Source organism: Nomascus leucogenys, chromosome 1a (assembly GCF_006542625.1).
Source record: "Nomascus leucogenys isolate Asia chromosome 1a, Asia_NLE_v1, whole genome shotgun sequence".
Classification (NCBI taxonomy): domain Eukaryota; kingdom Metazoa; phylum Chordata; class Mammalia; order Primates; family Hylobatidae; genus Nomascus; species Nomascus leucogenys.
The window spans coordinates 57636475-57660391 of NC_044381.1; the positions used below are offsets into that span (position 1 = coordinate 57636475).

The 23917-nt window shown below is 35.7% G+C and overlaps 1 protein-coding gene across 3 annotated transcripts in view; it reads right to left on the minus strand.

The window, feature by feature from the left end:
- The window catches only part of PCSK5 (proprotein convertase subtilisin/kexin type 5), a 464720-nt gene that overhangs the window by 217596 nt on the left and 223207 nt on the right, over positions 1-23917 (minus strand). For all 3 annotated transcript variants that reach the window (XM_030809749.1, XM_003267429.4, XM_003267428.4), the window contains exon 10: positions 5505-5608. In XM_030809749.1, the coding sequence (XP_030665609.1) occupies positions 5505-5608 (104 nt within the window). The remainder of the gene's footprint in view (positions 1-5504; positions 5609-23917) is intronic.

The following is a 23917-nucleotide window of genomic DNA, read 5'->3' on the forward strand; positions in this document are numbered from 1 at the left end:
ACAATGGTAGAAAACATAGAATCTTAAAAAAATATGTTAGGCAGCATTTCCAGGGGGCACATTTTATTAGGTGGAATCAAATGTATTTACCTCCCTCTGTCTTTTCAAGTAGGAAGGGCCTCATTTCTGCAAGTGGGATCAAGACTGGAGTCAAGCGACTAATTTTTCTGATAATACCACCTCAGACACTGACCAGATGAGTACCACTTCACTTCAACCTTTCTTCAAAACCACAATGTACAGATTACCAATTAAAGTGCATCATGCAGCTTTAATCATAGCTACCAACAGTGTATCAGCATAGTAGGTGGTGAAGATGGAATATTATTTGTACAGTGAAATAATAAAGGAAAATGAAACTTTACCCTTTCAAATGGTAACACATCAGAAATCACTTTACACTCAAAACAACTCAAAAACACATTTCAAAACCTTTCGTTTTGATTGAACACACAGCATGCTTAATGGTTTCAGCACTTTGAATTCTTTTTAATAAGTGTTACAAACTGAAAGCAAGACAGGTAGGTATTAAAAATATATTGGACATCTTAAAATTATCAACCCTACCAGTGGAAATAAAATGATGGCAATTAAAAGTAATACAGGTTATTAAAAGTTAAGGCCTCGGAGGCTAAGAAGTCATGTTAGACTGTCAATTGTTTTCCCCACGGTGGGTAATCAGTTAGAAATTAAAAAAAAAAAATCTAGTAGTTTAGTTGTGGTCAAAGAAAGAGTCAGTGGGGATGGGGGAGGTTTCAGCAACATGCTGGTAGAAAAAAAGAGACTTACATAGTCTGGGAGGGCAGTGAAATGGAAGGCGTGGTAACCTCTCTCACTTAGTTGTCATTTTTTGATTTTCAATGACATTTTTTTCATTCTTTCGCCTAGTAAAGATGACAGAAGGTCCTAATTTATTATCTGACGTCTATTCCTGTTCCTAGATTTAAGAGAGTTTAGCTGTATACAGTCATATAATCCAATATAAACACTTTGAAAAAAAGAAAACTAGATCACTGATGTTGCATGCATTCAATTATAATTATAACTTCACACCCAAACCAAAGATAAGGACTCAGGGCAAGAATCAGCCTGCACAGCCCAGGCACTGGTGGGAGAGGTCAGTGGATTTACAGTTTCTTCAGATTCTAGGACTAAAAGGGAGGAGATCACAAGAAAGAGCTAACTTCTTCCTGAAATGATACAAGCCATAGGTTATGAAAAATGCCTGAATTAAAAGTCTTCCGCATGGCTCTATGGATCTGCACATACTATACGCCCAAATGGAGCTGGTCAAAATACACATCAGACACCACAGAAGATATTCTCTATAGCAGATGCCTTCTGCTGCCGACATTAACCTGAATTTTAGATGATGAGAGAAGGATCATCAACACTTATCTAACATGACCTGGCAGATTGTTGGGGCTTGACTAAAGAAAAAAAGAGATGGAGTGTAAATTTCTGTTTCCGTATGTAAGTTACACCAGGGCAGGTCAGATTAGTCAATGCCATGGTGTCCCTGACATTTCTTCCCCTCCCACTTTCTGCGCTCACTTCAACATGTGTTGGGTTGGCATGCTGAAGGTGCTCAGGAAATATTGGTAAATAAATAAATGAAGAGATAACATCCATTAAATTTCAGGAAGAAAAACCAGCTGGAATGGCAAAAGCCTTCACTTTTATGGCTAATTCGTATGCTTTGGGGAACACAAGGGAGAATTAAAAAGAATAGAAAACAAAACAAAACAAAACAGAAAAGACTTTTCATAAGCAGAAAGGGAAGGGATCAAGGGAGGAAAGAAATAATATTAACAAAACCCCAAACAGCTTAATGCCAAAGTCACATTCTGGCATTGAAAATATTGGTCAGAAGCAAAATACTGGAATTTGGATTTCAGTTCTCTGGTGGCAGAATATCACATCTGTTCATCTGGTCTAAGGCAAATAATTCCCTATTCTCACGGGCAATCTAAAGTAGATTCTCTGATAGGTACATGATATTTATACCATTTAATTTAAAAAAAACTATCTCTGGAGGAGGTTTAAAGTCAAAAGCTGTTGTCTGAAACTTAGCTAGGATTATTCACAAGATGAACAACGCCAAACAATGTTTAGTCAGTTTCCATAGGTATGTATTCATCAGATTATGTTTATTCTGGAAAACTATCTACTGGAAAAGATATTTTAATTATACTATAAGAGATTGTTATTATTATTTAAGAAGCAGCAGGACAGAATAATCTTAGTTTGATTAAAATTGTTGAAAATTAAGGTGCCATTAACATAAGAATGTTTACATGTGTCTTCCCTCTCTGTGAGGTCATCTCATTACAGGGTCATTTACAGAGTGCTTTTATAAGGAGGGCACAGAAAAAGGAGAAGAAAGTTCTCTGTCCCTAGCTCATCAGGGAGCACCTCCAGGGTAATCCCACTCTCAGAGAAACAGAGATGAGTCGCCAGAAAGTCACATTCTTTAGTTGTTCAAGGCCAACTTCCTAGCCTGAATGAGAATCTGTCCAAGCCAGCAGCTGCTTCAGGACGAGAAACCCTTCCCTGTTCCAGTCCATAACACATGTGGCTAAGAATGGATCAAGTCTGTCTTCAGGAGGGCCACACACAAGTCTAGCTCACACATCATCTAGCCCTGCTGTCTGCCTAGGATGTAGGACATGGGGGTATGTCTGCAGAAATGTAAGGAGGTTAGATAAAATGGATTTGGTAGGGTTTTGGTAGAGACTATTCATTGGGGTGTTGGCTTTACTGAAGTTATCAGTTATAACAAAGACTATCAAGTCCAGTGATGTCTGAACCCCAAAACTGAGTTGTTTGCTACTCTAAGTGGCTTCTGCTTTACCTGATGAGAAAGAAATTCTGATGGGGGACACTGATGTCCCTATTACTGGCAGGTACCTGTTGAGCAATTTGTGAAACTGTTCTATTTTTTTTTTTAAACTACTTTTCCAACAAGTTATTAATAAATTACTCAACACTGGGACAACAAAAGCAAGCCCAAGGAAGAACGGGAGTTTTCAGATTCATTTCATGCATATATTTTACTCAGTGTTAGGACTGAGTTGGGTGGGACAAAGAAGGGCACCCAGGACCACACACTTCTCTAGGCAGGCAATTTCCATTTTCCCAGTCTAAGGAGAAATACGTGACTACGGATTCCTGCTAAGCAAGACCTGCAAAAGCCGGCTGACCTAAATTTAAATACAAGCCCTTGTTGAGCTCTTGCTGTAGGAACCTTTTCTAAGCATTAGCTCTTTTTTTGTTCTTTCAGATGTTATTTCATAAAAAGTCATAGCATCTTTCTGCAGTCCTAGTACCCTACATTCTCCACTTCCCCAAAGCATGTTGCTTCTCCTGCTAGCCTCTGCCTTAATCACATTTATTTGTGGGACTCTAGGGAGGGGATGGTAATGTTTAGAGTAGAGAAGAAAATAACTTTTTTTTTTTTCTTAAAGTCATCTTATTATGATCCTGTTTAGATGAAATATGGGACTTGCCATCAACAAAATTACAAAACAATCCCACTGGGAGCCCAGCCCATTCAGAATAATTCATCTGTGAAAAAGCGAACTTTAATTGTTACTCTTGGCAGCCATCTAAGAGAAGAGTGAAATATTATACTAAATATTGCCACGTGCAATAGTAAAATACCATTTCCTCCTTGCCAGAAGCAGTGCACAAACCCCTTCAGATTCAGGTTTGGGTCTGGTGATTTAGTCTAAAAGCTCTGTTTTCCCCTCTCCTAAACCAACAGAGGTTTTCAAAAGAGCTGCATTTTTGTTAGAACCATTTGCTCTTTTTAAATTGCCAAAAAGGAATAAGCAAAACTAAGAAGTTTATTTGGGTTAAAGTTTATTCAGCTTCATGGAGGTTAATGTCCTTAGTCTGTGATCCTTCTACTAAGAAGTTCATTCCAGCTTTCAACTAGCTAAGGTTATGTGTCAGCTCCTTCTCTCCCCTGCAGCCTCATGGATTTATATTGTATGAGTTGGCAGCACGTGGAAGCTAATCAAAATGAAACATACATATGGCAAATTACATCCTGGATTTTCCGGAACAACTGAAATTTCAAATAATTTTGATGTCGCCCCTACAATTACAATTTTGGGATCAAATCTCCTGATTTGGGCTTCAGAGAATGCAATGCCAACAGGTATTTACAATTCTAGATTAAAAGTTCATTGAACACTGCTGCATTATATAGTTTACATGCATGGAAAGGTGTTTGATAATACTCCAAAGCAGAGAAATATTCTTTTCCTAAAAATAGAGTGAAGCCTTCTGTGAAGATATTAATCAAAGAATTATTAATGTGGCACTGGTTATCTAGGATATTTATAGGTTTTGTTTCAGCATGAGTCTATAATAAATTATTTACAAGTAATTTAAAAATATACATTCTGGCAGAAATATCTGCATATATTGCTCATACAAGGATATATATAAGGATATATTAAGATCATATGTAAGGTATGATATGTAGATAATATTACTTAGCATCCAAAATGCTTAAATTATTAGGGCCCTTAAAAATTAAATGACTTGCCCAGGACCATGTTACCAATGGGGTCTGACCATCAGAACCTCAATTTTTAAGTAGATGTGCCCTGTGCTATGGAACACTGTATTTCATCCATACAGATATATGATGATACTAAGATTATTTGGGAATACGTTTTAAGTCTGTAGATATAAACAAGTTAATCTTTGTTATAACTTAGATTAATGAATTAAAACCTTATTATAACTTAGGTCACTTACAACTTGAGTGAATATACTAAACTTTAGGATATATGTTTTATATAGCTATTTTATTTTTATTATAACATATATTACCTATGACAACAAATAGAATAGCTACTGTTAATAAAACTTCGGGAACTATGATCTGTATTAGCCATGGGAAAATATTCAGTACTTGTTACATATTGTGCACAATTGCATAAGGACTGGACATTATAAAGCTTCATCAGAATTTTTAGTTTATATAAAGTAACATTTCTTAGAATTATTACCTGTTTTTCTTTGTGGAAGATTTAAAACAAACAAAAACAAAATTTGTAGAATGCATGGCCTTAGCAACTAACAGTGCTACACTAAAGTGAACAATATATATCAGTTATTATTGAAGTGGAAGTAGTCCTATAGAAGGTGAGGAATTTTAAGATACATTATTATAAATATCACTTAGATATTCAATGACAGCAAATAGTAAACTAATCAGGGGTCCCATAGGCCGACTATACATGGGGGTTGGTCGATCTTTTAAAAAAATTGACCTATGATGTGGGAAGCCAAAGAAATCTCCCTTATCTGTGTAGTTTTAACTTAAAAAAATCAACCTGCCTTTTATTTACTAAAAGATCAAGCTCTTTGTTTGTCAGCACAAAATTTAAAGTTTCGTTTGAGGGGTTCTATTTCCTGCTCTCCATTTAAAATGGGGGAAAAATAAAAATATTTTGCCTGTGACAGAATATGAAAGAAGTTCTCACCCTTAAAACCAGCAGCATTGGTTTTCCAGTCATTAGCGTTCAAATGTCCCGCACGGGAAGTCCTGACAATAACATGCTGTACGTCTCTCCAGGTCAGAAACGGACTGGGGAAAGACAAGGTAAGAATCATTGTACCAAAAAAAAAAAAGATGTGGGAAGCAGAGAGTCACAAGCAAATTAAAAAAGCAAAATCAAAATGGCAAAGTACTAAAAACAAAGGGTCAGAGATTTGGGTTTGGGATAACCAAATGCCAAATGCCGCTCTTGTTCTCAACATGGAGAAGTGACATTAGTCTGTGGGAGGCAGAAAATGTAACCTTAAACTGAAGAAATAGTAAGCCTGTAGTCAGGGTAACTTAGTTTTTTAAAAGGGTGAGCGTTTCCAGTTTCCTCAACAAAATGGCTGCCCACTATGGTGCTGTAGTCCTTTGTATAAAAGCTTGGATCATCATCAGAAGATTACAGTAAGCTAAAATCAAACAGAAGGCCTCTGAAACATTTCTTCTTTAATCATTGAATAGTTCGGTAATTGAGTTGTAATTTACCAAAAGAACTTAGCAATGTTTAACCTTCTATGCATACATATGTGGGATATGGAAAAATATCAACGAAACAGCATCCCAATTTTCAGCATTTTTAAGGAAGAGAACATGGTACAGAACCCAAAGCCGGGCTCCAAGGCACAGACAGCTATAAGAGTATTCTTAATTTGCAATGGGTAGTTATTATAGTGTGTTATTAGACACCTAGTTCTTATGGCTACTAGCACTGAAGAACACAAGAGACTACTGAGCAGGAGATACTTTCATTGGAGAACTGCAATGCCAATCATAATCACACAGAAACAAATCCAAGCACATACACACAGACTTTTATTCCCTTTCATAGACTATGTATATACTCGAAGGCATTTGACTCAGCTCATGCGTGCAATTCTAATCAGGATACTTATTTGATTCAGTCTTGAATTCTGAGGTGTGCTGATCTTTTACTTAACTAAGAAATATGGCAATTTTCATGCAGCGTGTGCAGCCATTTTATTTGTTTCTCACCAGCCACCTTCACCTTAGCAGTAATATTTGCAAAGGATGGGAGAGAAGATTTAGGGAAGAGGAGAAAATTACTCACTACCTGCCTTGAGGTGTGATGGGGCTTGGGGTAGTCTTTCCGCACTCTCTTTTGTAGGTGTATGGACATCGGGGTCTTTCGGGCAGAGGGAGAACTTGATATCTTAATTGTACCTAATTTTTCATGATAGGGCCTGTATGTTTCTTCACTTTATACTACATTTTTTTCCCCATCATACTCACCACATCTATGTTTTTTAGGGTGGTCAGGGTGGCCTTCTAGTAAGAAGGGGTCTAGTGATCAGACTCTAGTTCCTTCATTTTCTATGTGAAATTAACCTCTCAAAGTCTTAGTATCCCTACTTAAAACATGGATGCTAATATCTGCTTTATGTCGTTGTCCTGATTGAATCAGTTAAAATAATGCCAGGTACTTAACCTTGTGCCTGGTGCATAATAAGCTATTAAGAAGTGGTAGATAGCAAAGCATTTTGCTAAAATTTGCAGCCACCGCTCTTATTTGGTGGCTTGAATATGAAAGAAATGGGGAAAGAAAAGTACTATTGAGTTCTGATACTTTTTCTGTTATGGTCTCAGATTAAAAATAAAAGGAGACTGAGTCCTGCCATTTTTTAAAGTTTCCAAAGCGGGTAAGACTGGATCTAGACTACTTGGTAAAGTTATATTAACAAAAGAACTTGAATTGTGGAAATTAAATCCCAACTACATAAACTTTAAAAATATGAGAACGATGAAAACAGAATTATTCTTGTTTTCTTAGGATACAGCACTTGTTAGGAATCAATTTTAGAACCTGATAAAGCAAGAAACTTTCAAGAAAGGGAGGCAGGCTGTTTGGTGGAATCCAGGAGCAGGATGTTTTGCTTCTAAAACAAATAGCATGATTTGAGCCTTTGCTGACTAACATTAAATCCATTCACATGATCATTCAGTAGACTCAATGCACTACTGTCAGGGAAATTAGAAAGTAAGTTAAGGGATAATCCTGAATGCCAGTCTCAACATAAGATGTTCTAGCTCTGCCTAAGATGGTATGTCCTAGTTATTAGGGTGAAGGACAAAAATGACAAGAAAGCTTGGTCCAGAAAGACATTCTAGCCACTTATTTACGGTAAAGCAGAATCCTCCCAAGTGAACATATATGTTTTTATTTTGTCAGGAATAAACAGTGATACCAAAGAATACACTTAGATTTGATGAAAATATCTAAATCAACCTAGTAATTTAAAAATAACATTTGACACACAGAACTTTCACGTTTTAACTCCTTAAACTTAACTCTCCTTTAGGGAGGAGAAAAAAAGAAAAGAAGTCAGTGCCTCATGTTACCTGTCACCAGGGCAAGACTTCTTCAGAAATATTAAGCAAGAAATTCTGATCATTGGGAGATCCACATTTTCCCTAGTGAACCTTAGCACTAAAAATTTAATTTTCATAATAGAACAGGGAACATTTACATTGATCTTATACCTTAAGCACCTATATTCTGGCAGATTCAGGAAGCCTTCTGCATTCAAACTCAGACTGAAGAAATAAGAGTTGTTTTCATGCTGAGTAGCAAAACCTAGTTCTTGGAGTGCTTGTAATTAGAAGGAAGAAATTAGCTTCAGGAAATTGGAACTACACATGGAAAAAGAAGGTGTTCGGATGGTTTTACTCTGATATTTGGTAATGCACAACTTCAGAAATGATCTAATTTGAAAATTTCCTGAATTTCACCAAAATAAAGTAAGGAAGATAAATTGAAAAACCAGTGGACCTGGAATCAGCAGTGTTTCTATCTGTGGGAAGATAATTAGCTCAGGAAATAGCCATAGGTTAATTTTGCTGGACATTATGTTTATTTATTGCTAGAATCCAGAGACGACTCTTGTTTATGGATACGTCTGATTCACATCTTACTTTTCATTTGTATTTATACTCACAGGGATGATGCAGACGTGAAGACCAAGTCAAACTACGAGAGATCTCATAAACCATTTATAAAACAAATGCAGAGAGAGAAGGCTGAGTGCTCTCTGCAGGGAACTCCACAGCCCACAACCATAATTTAGGACTCCCTAATACCTATTTCTCTCTGCCAAGTATCTTGGACCCAAACTCCAGTGGCCTCTGAAAACTGAGACCTCTCTGATCTCCAAGAATAGACAAACTTGTGCAACAAGAGCTTTGAAGCAAGCAACTATTGAGAGATCAAAAGTCTAACCCACCTGGAGAAAAGAACAACATCTCCCAATCCTGAGTCTCGTGACCACCGCCCTATAATAAATCACGTGTAGTTACGCTACACACCCCTCAAATTTCTTCCTGGAATTAACAAATGCCCTTAAACAAAAATATATATGAAGAGAGTAACATTTATAAACACCTACAAGATATGGGTAGCCATCTATGACCTTTCAAACCAAGGAAATGAACATGACTTTCTCGGGAGTTCTGTATATTTAATCATTTCTAGTTTTGCATCCTTTGCTGAACTCATAGTAATAACCAACATCTAGTGAGCACTTGGCCAGGGCCAGGCAGTGTATGTTTTATGTGCATGATTGTTGCATGATATTGAAAATCATATGATGTGGGTAACATTCTTATTCCTGTTTCACAGATGACAAAACTGAGGCTTTGAGTTATATACAGTAACTCAAATACACAGGTAGTAAGTAGAACTAGAATTCAAGCCAGCTGGACTTGGCTGTATAACTTATGCTATCAATCACCATATAACACTATTTCCAAATGGATCCACAAAGGTGAAGCAGAGACACACACCTATTTGTCAGGAAGTCCTTTGACAAATGGATCAAAAAGCCAAGTATGGCACGTCGCGTCCTCATGGTTACACACACTTTGTACACACACTCTTTCTTGACTCTGTTGATTTTTGTTTACCATAGCATTCAGAAGATTCCTGAGTCTTAATTTGTTATGCAGGTTCCAAAGGCCTAACTTTTACCCATTCTTTCAAAGGTAAACAGAAAAATAACACACCAGGAAAATCATATGATTTTTATAATAGTATACCTGTATACTGTATGTCATAACATCAGTGTATTATCGCATACCATTATTGTTATGAACTTGTCATCTTGCCTGCCATGGCCACACTTGGATGTGGCTCACAGCCAGGCTATGTGACTCTTCTCCGTTCAATGAACCTCAGCTGAACCTCACCTTAAACACTTCTAGTTTTCCAGTTTTCAGCTGCAAAAACAGCATGATTAATGACACTATCACTACCTGGTATTTGCATTACATTTTCACTCTGAGCAGTTTGGAGTATTTCACGGGCCCAACACAAGGTTTAGAAGAAGCAGGACATCTCCCAAGAGAGACATTTTGTGTAGTGCTTCTTGTTGGGCTAAGTGCAACCGCTAGCACTTCAATTAAAAAAGAAAAAAAAATCCTTCACCAAAGGGTTTTCCCAGATAATTCTGGGAAATTCATGTGTGAGTGCTAGAAATACATCTGTACCTGGTGGTCTTTAAAAACAAGGACCAATTTGAAATCTTGGGTGACTGACTTACCTGCACTTATTAAGGAGAAAAAAATAACCAACCCTCCGGCTCAACCCACCATCCAAATACATCCTCATTGTAATTTAGGGGCAGCTGATAAAAAAGACAACAGATACACATCTTATTACAGGAAGAGAATTTATCAATATAGCTAGTCCAGATAATCAAATTGTTTCCTAAAATGAAAGAGTGATTCTGTCTAATGAAATGATGAGGTCCAGATCAATGGGAAAAATAGCATGATCAATCAGCATCGCAATAATCCAACTCCCTAGATGTTCAAAACCAATTCAAGATGAAACTAGTCTCCTTCAATCCAAAATAAAACCACTTTTTAAAGATTATGTAAAATAGAAATAGAAACAAGCAGTCAGAAAATTAATGTCACTGTACCAATGCTAAAAGAAATCGGCAGTTATGGGAAGAGATTCATGGTGAGCTGGAGACACAAAGATGAGGCAGAAAGTATTTAAAGCCTGCCGAGATCGGTAAAAACATTACCCTGATTGCAGCTAGTGTATGAAAGTGGTAATTCAAGAATAAAATACCGACCGTCCAACAAAGAAAAACAATCTTCTTTTGTTAGGTAATGAAGGGCCCGAAAGGATCATCAGATTGTCAGTCCCATTGCGAGCAGCAGTATCCGCCACTGGGGGTGCATTTGTTTTGCTTTGTTTTTGTTTTGTGTTCTACAATAATTCAAAAGTTTCAGGCCTAAAATTGGTTTGTAGTATTGGAAAATACAGTTAATAATACCTCAAGATTTGGAAATGTGAGTTGTATTGGTATTACCCAAATATCCACTTATGATTCCTCCACACCTGAACCAAAGTGGAAAAAATGAAAGAAAAGCAGGACCGCACAAAGTTTTATTGTGAAAGTATTCTAATACCCTGGATTTACTCTAAACCAAAGGTAAATCTGGATTCTAAACACACTTAAGAAAAGATAGCCCCTAATTTATAAAGAAAAATTTTGTCATTGAAGCTGAAGTGTCTTTTCTTTAGAAATCCTGGCTTATCACTGCAAATACTTACTGCATGTAAAGGACAAAAATTATGTTTTATGCAGCCCCTATGAAAATATAATATTTTGTTTGCAAGCTCAATAATCATTTTCTTGAAATACTTTGCTATATAAGCTCCTACAAAATAGAACTTGAGGAGAAAGGGTCAGTCATTTGAGATCACATGCATTGAAATCAAATCGCAATTATGAAGCTTTCCACCAGGTCTCCCTGTACACTTAACTCCCTCCAACATTTGTACCCTGAATATAATCCCTAAAGCCTCTTTTTATTCAAACCCATAGCCCAGAATCTAGTTCTGGCCTTCATTTTTACCCCAAGCTTGAAAACCGTTCAGAGTAGGCAAAATGTGACAGTGTGAGTGTTCCTAAATGTATCCCCCCTCAACCTGTGAGAAACTCTTGCTCACTTTCCCTTTTCTGCTCATTCTGTGGGCTGTCCCAGGACTTAGCATGTATAAATTATGCAGTTCTAGGCTCACAGACTAAGCCCTGCAGGAAGACATGGTTACCCCCCTCATTTCTATTTCTCTTTCAAAATAATAATAAATTTTGTTTTGCGTTCTACAGCCTCTAATCACATGAGAATGGTGTAAATTACGCTTCAGAGTCAGGAAGACCTAGGGTGAATCATGATCTCCTACCTGATAGTTCTGTAACACTGGACAACTTACTGAACCTCTCGAGGTCTCTGTTTCCTCAGCCTCAATGTGGAGAAAATAACGCTGACTCCACACGATGGCTGCAAGAATTTGAGGTAATGGAAATAAAGAGCTTGGCATATGATAGGCTACCAAAGACAAGCGTCATGATGATTTATTGAGATTAGGAACCTACTGTACCATTATAACTCAGAAGGACTACTTTTGCTGAGTTTACACCAGCATTTGATGAACCTGTATTTAATTAGGCTAAGTTTTCTGCAATGTTCCTAAACTTTAGTAATGTGTTTTTTAGTTTCACTAACGGATGAACAAAACAGCATTTTTAACACCTTGCTATATTTCTGCTTAGTGAAACAACAATGCTACTAAGATTTGTCAAAAAGATCTGGTTTTCATAAGCCCATAGTGTAGGTGGCAATTTAATTGGCTGGGGAGTGAACTTTTTGGACCCAGTAGGACTGTTAATAAATCTACTCTATGTATGGGAGATCTTCTCTCTAGATAGTTAGCCATTGATGTAATTGTGGAGGATAGTGAGATGTTCTTTGGTTTGATATCAGAGTGCTTTAGAGTATCAAATGTTAGAATGAGGACTACAAGTATACTTATTTGCCTAGCCAAATTGCCAGACTGAAGTGCGTTTGATACTTTTCTACATAGTTCAGAGATGTGCAGAGCTCTCACCTCAAAAGCCAGTAGTTAAACCCCTGGAGAGGCAACAGAAATCATTGATTGCATCGCCATTATTATTATGATTCTAAATTACTTTATAGCCTTTTTCTCCCATTTTTTCCTGTTAAGTAAAAGAACTAAAATGATGCTTCTCTAGATGTTTATTGAAGTATATTTTAAAATGAAGCTTTTCAATGATCAGTTTTCACTGTCAACTTTAATGAAAATAAGCATTTTGGGTTCTAGAATTTGAAGTAAATATTATTATGCCTATTTAAAAAAAATTTGTATAAACTTATGGGGTACAAATGTAATTTTGTTACGTGCATATATTGCATAGTCATGAAATCAAGGCTTTCAGGGTATCGATCACCCAAATAAAGTATGCTGTACCCCTCAGGTAATCTCTCACCGTCTAATCCCCTCCCACCACCTCCCACTTCTCATTCTCCATTGTCCATCATCCCACACTTGACATCCATGTGCATACATTATTTAGCTCTCACTTTTAAGTGAGAACACGCAGTATTTTGTCTCTGTGTCTGACTCGTTTCACTTAAGATAACAGTCTCTAGTCCATCCATATTGCTGTAAAAAACGGTTTTTTTTTTTTTTTGAGATGGAGTTTCGCTCTTGTTGCCCAGGCTGGAGTACAATGGCATGATCTCAGCTCACCGCAACCTCCGCCTTCTGGTTTCAAGCAATTCTCCTGCCTCGGCCTCCTGAGTGGCTGGGATTACAGGCATGTGCCATCACGCCTGGCTAATTTTGTATTTTGAGTAGAGACAGGATTTCTCCACTTTGGTCAGGCTGGTCTCAAACTCCCGACCTCAGGTGATCCACATGCCTCAGCCTCCCAAAGTGCTGGGATTATAGGCGTGAGCCACCACGCCCAGCCGATTTCATTTTTTTATGGCTGAATTATTATGCCTATTTTAGAAACTCCTGGTTTAGTGTATCAATTGCTAGCAGTCTTTCTAATTATTAGACATCATCGACAGGAACAAAAAATATTTTAAAAATTACACCACACACATACCTACACACACAGAGGAAAAGATCAACAAAGACTAACAGAAATCTATTACGAAAATTTTGAAGTATTTCAAAAAAACTTATGAGCTAATGTGACTATGAGGAAAATAATTTTTAACTTTTTCATTGTCTCCCTCTATTATATATCTTAGGATGCCAAAATGCTATCTTTCCAGAATCCCTGATAATGAGGGGTACACAGGAGACAGAGTTCTGACTAATAAAGCATAAGTCTACTGGGCATTTCTGAGAAAACTTTGCTTTCCTGCTATAAAGATTGCTAGTCCTGCATCATTTTGTCCTTTCTCCGTTTATCTGGAATGTGGATATGATGATTGGAGCTGCAGCAACCATTCGGAAAAGAATAACAAAAAACCCCACATACACCTTGGCCTTGGTAGCCTTGAGCTTCTTTGTGCTTGGTTGCCTTGAGTCAACATCTTGACTGCTAACTCGTGGATTTTTTTCTTGTACAACCCTCATTCTTACTACTGAAGACATTTCCTAAAAGATGTATCTCCGAAAGTACGGAGTAGTAGATGGCATATATTGAAGGCTTACTGTGTGCCAGGCATACAATCAAAAGTATTCTATATTCATTATTTCATCTATTCTTCATGACAGTCCTGTGAGACAAATACTGTTATTACTTTCATTTCCAAAATAAGAACATCAAAGCAGAGAAAGTTTAATGATCTTCCTCAAAGTCATACAATTAGCCACAATTGAGACTGACCCAGGCAGCCTGATTCTAGAGCCTCAGCTCTGACCCTCGCCACCTGCACTGTCTTGGACTGGAGTGGGGCGTGATGGAAAGAGTCAGGTTAATGGTGTTTGTAGGGACTGGACGTTCAGCCTCTAGTTTTGTCAGAAGGGGTAGGAAATGATCCTCTCACTTCAGAGGGATCTCTACTAGAATCACAGAATCGGACAGGGAGGTTTATCCTTCATCCCATCCTTCAATGGCAGATTTGAGTAGGTCTGTGCTTGGAGGCTAAGCAGAGCAAGGACAGAGCCACAGCCTTCCTGTAGCCAGTTTTTTTTTTAATTGAGAATGAATATTTTTTTTAAACAAAGGAAAGAATGGAAACAAAGAAAGGAAAAAGAAAAGAAGGAAAAACAAATGTAAGAGGAGAGTACAGGGAAAGGAAAAAGAAGTGGTGAGAAAAAAGAGAAGAGTCCAGACTAGAAGAATAACAACAATATGGAGCTTATGGAAAACACAGTGCAGGGAAAAGGAATCAACCAAGCAATAAAGCAAACTGAGTGAAGAGTAAGGAAGATTATGAAGAGTATGAAGTGGTATTAGCAAAAGCAAAGGATGCATAGGAAAGAGTAAACTGACATGGATAGGTGGAATTGATGTCATGGAAAGCTGAGTTGATGTGGAATACAAATGTGAGGACTTCTTGCTTTTTTTTTTTTTTTTTTTTTTTTTTTTTTTTTTTTGAGATGGAGTCTTGCTCTGTCGCCAGGCTGGAGTGCAGTGGCATGAATCTTGGCTCACTGCAACCTCCGCCTCTCAGGTTCAAGTGATTCCCCTGCCTCAGCCTCCCGAGTAGCTGTGTTCTACAGGCCCACGCCACCATGCCCGGCTAATTTTTTGTATTTTAGTAGAGATGGGGTTTCACCATGTTGGCCAGGATGATCATGATCTCCTGACCTCGTGATCTGCCTGTCTTGGTCTCCCAAAGTGCTGGGATTACAGGCGTGAGCCACTGAACCCGGCCACTTCTTGCATATTTTTAAGGAAAGAGATGACAAGGAAGACAAGACAATGGATTTGGAGGACAGGAAAGAAACCTGGCTTCAGAATATTAGCTTTACCTTGCTCTGAGGACTAACAATTACTGAGTCTTTCCTATTTACCAGATGCTCTACTAGGTGCTTTATGTATATAACTTCACTTAATGAACACACAACCCCATGAGATAAATAGCATTATTATTCCCCTTTTACAGGTGTGGAAACTAAGGTCTTTCTCAAAGCCATGTAACTAGTAAGAAGCAGAACAGGAATTTGAAGGCAGGTTTCTCATATACTTCAGGGCCCAGGCTCTGAAGCTCTGTGGTGATCTTCACCACTAATCAAAGTCACGTTTGATTAAAAATGTTCAAGGCGGGCTAAAAATACTTAAATGTTTTCCAGGACATATTAATGAAAAGAGTTGCATCCCCTGGACTAGTCCTAAAATATATACGTTTTCATTACAATACAAATGAAAAAAAATCCTAAAACTAAGCAAAACAGGACTTCTAGTTAAAGACTTTCTCTGCAAAGCTAATTGTAGAAGATAATAAAAGAACAGTTAAAGTGATTTAAAAGAAATAAACCCAAGAATTTTACACTAGACTTATCGTCCTTCACGAGTGAATACAGAAGACATATTTGCAGGATTGAGAAAACTGACCATCGACAAATGCAGACTCTGAAGATCAAAATAAAATACAGTTTTATTTTGATTTATGAATAACTCAAAATTTAAAACTGTAAAATGTGTAGTTGTTATTAGAAAAGACCTAATGATGACTCCAAAATAAATTGAACAGAATTAAGACTTAATAATTGTTTTAAAAGAATTCTTCTGGGAATAAAAAATAATAAAAAATAAATTAACAAAAATGGTCTGTTGCAGAAATCCAAATTATGGTATTAAAGATAGGGAAATAAGTAGATGCGGGCATTAAAGTAAATGTAAGCCATGTTTACATAGCAAGGAGTGAAAGGTGATAACTCTTCTACTACAAAACACATTTATTTTAAAATATGGCTTTATTTACAACTATCTATACAATATGAAAACTAAAAATTAAATAATAGACATAGATGTTTTTCCCCTGCACAAAACATATACAAAGATTCACGAATGGGAGAATTCATTGCAAACAATATAACGTTTTAGATTCAAAAACACTTAAAAGGACAAAAAGTTGAATTTGTTGACAGACAAAGTGCTATCTAAAATAAAGATGTAACAGCATGACATTTGTGCATCGAAATGGATGAATCAAAGACTTTAAGAAAAAAAAAGTAGGTCAGGCGCAGTGGCTCGTGCCTGTAATCCCAGCACTTTGAGAGGCCATGGTGGGTGGATCACTTGAGGTCAGGAGTTCAAAACCAGCCTGGCCAACATGATGAAACCCCATCTCTACTAAAAATAATAATATTAAAAATAGCCAGGCATAGTGGCGGGTGCCTGTAATCCCAGCTACTCGGGAGGCTGAGACAGGAGCATAGCTTGAACCTGGGAGGTGAAGGTTGGAGGTTGCAGTGAGCCGAGATTGCACCACTACACTCCAGCCTGGGCAACAAGAGCGAAATTCTGTCTCAATTTAAAAATAAAAGGAAAAAATAAGTAACTGATGATGGAAGCACAGTAGTGTTCAGATAATTTAGTCCATTTATGTCAGGAGAAAAACATATAGGATTTGTTTACATTATAGTTAAAATTTAATAATATTGAAATATATGTCCTACAAAGAGTCATTTTTTTTAAGACTTCACAGATCAACTTAAGAGTTTGTAAGGAAAAGTTGAAGCTACATTGGGCCAAAAGGAAATTTCAACAATTGCCCTAAGCAAAAACAATACCTCACAAAACACCAGTGTTGTTGATCATCTAACCCTATTATCTGACCACAATGTAGTGAAAAAAAGGTCAATAATAAATGTCAATAGTGACAAAGTTTGTTTAACACTTAACAGTACTTTACTCAATTGTCGTTCTTTCAAAGAGGAAGTGAAAAAAATATCATTAGAAAATCACAGTCTATCAAAAGTGTGTTCAGAGATAAATTCACATCTTTAAAAAGTTTTACTAATATAAAAGGAAAGATAAATGAACCATGATTCAGCCAATAAGATTCATAAAAGAATGAAGAGGAAAACAGGAAAGAAATTTTAAAAACAAAGAAAAACAAAAAAAATTACTGATAAAGAAATCTCAAAACTGGACCTTTGAAAAACAGTAATAAAAAATCTAACCAAGAAAATAAGAAGAAAACACTAATAAATTCTAAATATTAAGGCAGTCATAAAAACCAATACAAGAGATGTTTATAGTATTAGAAAATACTGGGATTACTTCTAAAAATGGCTTTGAGGCCAGATGGTTTCCTTCAAACATGCAAGAACTCTGATCCCAAGGGCCTCTGGAGAGAAAATACAAATTGCAAAATTCCATAATTTATTTTGTGAATTTAACATCATCTGATACCAAAAAGTTGCAGAGACAGGCCAGTTCCAAGGTCAAACCAACGTAGGTTAAAAGCTTGACTCTCCGTTTACTACCCATGTTACCTTATAGATGAGAATTACATGAAATATACCAAAAGTTACTTTAGAAAAATGCTATTTATCTGCTGTAGGTACACAACTAATGTTAGCTAGCTGCTGTTATAATAGCATAGAACACATATATATACAAACACATTATGTAGTAAAAGAAAATCTCAGAAAAATAAACTCAAAGACATAAAATATGCTAAAATTAAACCAACAGCATATTAAATAACTAAATCTGATTGATAAATACAAGCAGGGAATAATATTAACAATGTATTATTCTAATAAATCATATCAACAAATCTAGTATGAGAAATTATATATTCATCTCAACAGATATGGAAACATCCAAATCTCATTCCTAATGATAATATAAAATCAAAAATGCTGCATAGGCATTATGAAGAACATCTAAAAGAAACACAAACATTGACAAAAAGTGAAACAGAAGGTAAAAAAGAAAAAAATAAACCAAAAGAAAATCAGGATCTAAATGTGAACCCTTACTATCTCATAATATTTAACATTTTTTGAAGGGTTAATGTAATAGAAATAATATTGTGATGATATCAGCTTCCTTATTTTTAGTACTTTCCATATACCTAAGTTCACTTAATCCTAGCAACAATCCTGTGATTCTGAGTTATTGACCCAAATTTCAGATGAAAAAACTGCAACTAAACAAGGTTAAGAAATGTGACTTCCACTTGCTCAAGTCTATCCAGGAAATAATAGTAGAGGCAGGATTGGAACTGAAGTTAGCTTGACTCCAAAATCTGAACTTATAATGATTAATCTGTACTGCTATCCAATAAGAACAAATATGAAAAGTTATTAAAACATACACAAGTATTACTATCATCAGATGCTATGAATATATTCTGAAAAAAACAAACAAGAAAATCAGCTATAATACAATGTGAGTTAAAGGACCTAGAGGTAAGAAAAACATACAAAAATAATGGCTGTTATAGATAAGCAATAATCAGTTAAAGACATAATGGTAATAGCAAAACAAACAAATATTTGCTATTCCAAAAAATAAGTCTGAAAAACTATGAAACTAAGGACAAGTCTGATACATTAATATGCCAATAAAAAGAAGATCTAAACAATGTAGAAAGATTTTCTTGATTGGGAAAACTTGTAAAGAAGCCAAGATTTACACAATTGTTATAAATTGCCACTGGGATTGTTTTTGGAACACAAAAGACTGGTTCTAAATTTTATCTGGGAAAATGAACAAATAAGAATGTTTAAGAAAATGTTTAAAATATGAAGTGATTCTGTAATGTTTAAAGATTTGGTAGAATGATAGAACAGAAAATGCTAAAGGAGACCTTCATAAATGCAACAACTTAAAAGAATACAAAACAAAATACTTTTGGAGGAGATAGATTACTTAACAAATGACACTGGGCAAATAGGATCCCTATAAAAACTCAATTTAGATCCTCATACTGGACAACAAAATAAACTCTAGTTGGTTAAACTTTAATGATGAAAAATAAAACAAGAAAACAGCATCGCATATTGTCACTGATTTATGGTATCTAAAAATCAAAACCAGTGAATTTATGGGTATAGAAAGTAGAAGAATGGTTACCAGAGGCTGGGAAGGGTGGTGATGGGGAGTGCTAGGGGGAGGTAGGAATGGTTAGGGGAGGTCAAAAATAATAGTTAGAAAGAATGAATAAGACCTACTAAATGATGGCACAGCAGAGTGACTATAGTCAATAATAACTTAATTGTATATTCAAAAATAACTAAAAGGGTAATTGGATTGTTTGTAACTTAAGGATAAATGCTTGTGTCATGGATATCCCATTCTCCATGATGTGATCATTACACATTTCATGCCTGTATCAAAGCACCTCATGGACCCCATAAATATATACACATACTATGTACATACAAAAATATTAAAAATTAAAAACTCAAAAAAGAAAACACTACATGAAAATGTCAGTCATTAATTAATAAATTCTGACATAGGAAAGAGCTTCCCAGCCTGAGGCTTTTTAATCTGGGGTCCATGAATTCCTTGCCACATGTAAATCTGGACTCATTTAGGGTAAAACATACATAGCTTCATCAACATATGTAAAATTCTCTAGGAGGTACAAAAAGATCAGGTATGCCTATATAAATGAAGATTTCATAAAGGACACATATATTTGACTAAATAATACTTTTAAAATAAATTTTAAAATTCCCTATTTCAAAACAATATAAACAATACCTAAAAACAAATGAAAAATTAAAAAAAAAATTTGCTATAACTATGGCCAAAAGGTAATATGTTGAGTATATGCAGGTAAGACAAATATGAACATGAAAGAGTATTAGGTGATTAGTAGAGGATTCAAAGCATTATTATCTTTTTGAGTGACTTTGAAACACACTTTTGAAATTCAATTTGAATACTAGTCCTTACAATTCAAAAATGTTTCAGCATCTAATTTCCAACAACTGAATGGAGACAGCACCCACAAAAACCTGAAACCTTCTTTAATCTAATCTTCCTTGATTGCAGGTTAGAAAAAACATTATTTGGTTAAAAAAAAGGTTGGTTTAAAAAACAAATGGGAGGGGAACAACAAAATGAATTATTATTCCTATTTTAGAAACTCCTGGTTTAGTGTATCAATTCCTAGCAGTCTTTCTAATTATTAGACATCATCGAAAGGAACAAAAAATATTTTAAAAATTATACCACACACACACACACACACACTTACACACACACAGGAAAAGATCAACAAAGACTAACAGAAATCTATTACAAAAATGTTGTAATCTGAAAGGAAAGCAAAATGCAGATTAAAGACAAAGTATGCAATATTTTTTATAGTAAACATGATGCAGATATTAAGAATATTTGGAACTAGCATCATAGCATTAGGAGTTATACTAAAAGCTTAAAACATGCTTAAACTTTGCTGTGTAGGGAGACATTTGATTTACATGTTTGCATGATTTATATATGTATTTTGTAAAATGTGTTATTTTGATGATAATATAATTTAAACTTATATTAATTAATTTGAAGATATTATCAAAATAATACATCATATAAATAAACACCTAAATTTTAAAAATGGTTCTATTGCTAATAATAGATTATAATGGTCATGGGATTGCTCTTCCTGGAATCTGTCAGTATTAAATAAATACTTATTTGCTTCTAAGATATTAGTGGCAAATGAAATCAGTAGAATGCTTGCAAGCACCACTGTGATGGAAAAGGCTCTCAATCTTTTGGATTTCAAAGACTGGAACACTGTTTTTCAACTTGGGAATCAATGTGAGATTCATCACTTTCATTGCTAAGTAAGGATAGCATCATTTCATACAAGTAAGAAAATGTTATGCAAAAACAGTACATGTAATCAGAATGAGTCACTTTAAAATTACTTTTTTAAAATTAAAAAATATACCTTTGTTTTAAAAATAACCTACATTGCCATTGTTATTCACCTTTGCCTTGTGACCCCTGAACACTCTCACTGAATAGCATCTCTACAGACCAGATGGTTTCTGGGCAACCTTCCAATGTTACGATTCCTCAGACAAACTTATAACAATGGCTTTATATTCCAGGTATGGGATCCCAAATGCTTGAGAATTTTAGCACAATGAAAATTATAAAATTGCATACATCTGCTATGGAAAATGAGCCTATCAGATGTCAATTCCAATGGCACCTAAATTCAGAGCAACGAATAAAAATTCAGCATGACTAATACGATCACTCCTGTATCATACTCTCTCCAGGAAGCTCGCTACGACATTCTTTCAAGTTGTTCGTAAAGGTTTCCAATAGCTAAATGACAAGCAGACTCTGCTGAGAGCCCTTGAGAGACCTCACCTCCCTATTTTAAATCTCACTAGAATTCTCTTCCTTCATACCAACATTCCCTGGTTGTGTACCAAGTTTTTCAAATAAATTCGAGTGCTCACTGAAGACCACATAACTGCATTCTTGCTGACTAGATGAACAATTTTAATCTGTGAAGTGATGCCGGTTTTCAACCTGTTTTCAATCATACACAGGCAGGTTTCTAAATTCATTATAGGAATATAAAAATTATGGATTATTCAGGTATTCCTCTTTATCATTTGGCCTTCTATTAAGGCTTGGTTGTGATTGCAAGCTCTATTAGATGAAAAAGGTAAGATGTGCTTAACGTTGCCAGAAAGCAATAACTCAGTAAAAACTCACAAAAACCAAGTGTAAGTTGAATCACTTTTATGACTTCAGTTGCAGCAAAAATGCTGTCATCTCCGTGATGGCCTTGCCACTTCTTTTCCTTATTTGCCATTATTCATCCTTTCCTACCCTTACCCTACCATCAATCCCTCTAGCACAATATAATGCTTTGTTTTATTTTTTCCTTCATGCCAGATATAATTATCTTTAACCTCTGCCTCCCTTGACTGAAATGTAGGCTCTATTGGAGCCAAGTTCAAGGCCTTGCAAACATTTGTGCTCAGCTTACTTGACTGTTCCTGGCAGCTCTGGCAAGGACCATGCATGTTTTGTTCATAGATGTATTCTAGTTCTTAGCATGGTGCCAGGCACATACCGAACTAGCTAAACATTGCAACTATGGCTTGTAAGATGTATTACAGGTTCGGAAATGTGAAAAAAAGTTTGTTTCAAAATAAAGAAATTACGGTAACAAGCATGACTCAATAAATATTTCCTGAATGAATCAATCAAGATTTAGAGTTTAAACTTGTTGGCACAATATCTCACTAACTACAGATACCTGAATAGATACCTATCCATACTTTTGAATAACTGTAGGGAAAGTTCCTTCTCTCCATTTACTCATTCATTCCCTTTACAGTTTATAGTACCCATTTGTAATTAACCATGTCCCATTACGGTACTTAACAAAGAAAAGTGATGTGGTAGAATGGTGGGTTCTGGTGTCACATTACCTTGAATTCATCTTCCACACCTATCACCTGTGTGAATTCCTAACCCTCATTTTCCACATAGGAAATATGGTGATAATGCCTACCTTAGAACACTTCTTTGAGGATAAAATGAGATTACCAGTATAAACACTCAGCTCAGTATTTGGCATAAAGCAAGCATTCAATGAAGGCTGACTGCTGTTTTTTTCCACCATTTTCTCTCTTAATTTTATCTTTTTGCACTATGCAACATCTCCACACTCAAGGGGGGCCGATGGCAAGTAGAATCTTTTGGGTCCCAAACAGGATGTCACTGTCTGATGTACTACAGTCTTTACTGGTAGGAATGATACTACCAGGCGTCACAGACTTATTGCTTTTTCTGTGATATGCAAACAACATAAACTTTTACTTCATCTTAGTCACACATATGGTGGTTACTCAATAAGGTTCAGAATTATGAATAGAGAAATGAAAACTTAATCTAAGATGGTAAGAAATAATGCAATCTTATAAACATACAATGTCTTTCTTTTTGTGTTGGATGTTCTATTCCAGGTATTACAGTTTATTTCACCATGAATGTGCTGCTTGGAGCTTTCAACACATCAGATGTCATAATCAACTTGTTGATGTCAGGATGAATAAAATCTTACACGTTAGTAAAATGACATGCTTTCAATCTGTCATTTTTATTTTCCTTATTTACTTTTCTCTCCTATTGATGGCAAAATGCATTATGATTATAAATTTTTAAACAGTGGAAAAAAAGAATGCTGGAATCAGTTAACACAAAAACTCGATTCCAGTGTCACTAGGAACAATTCGGCTCTTCTGGGCAAATGACACCAAACAATTTTAACTTTTATATGACAAAAATGTCCTGGAAGTAAAAAAGTATAGGGCAAGACAATGTAGCCATAGGGCTAGATCAATTCAAAACTCAGCCCAAGAAAACTTGGCATATAAACAGATTAAGTTTGAACTATGTTTCAATATAGAGTAGAGGAATATAATCTGAGAATTTTCAAATACAAAAACAGCAATATTTGATGAAGCCATCCAATGATATATTATGCAACGAGTCTTTTAATACGCTTTGACTAAAGTGATTAAGTAGCGGGCTATGATGTGAAACTAATGGACCCTAAAAAAGTCATCTTCTCTTTTTCTTAGCAAGAAAAATCATATTTGATGGT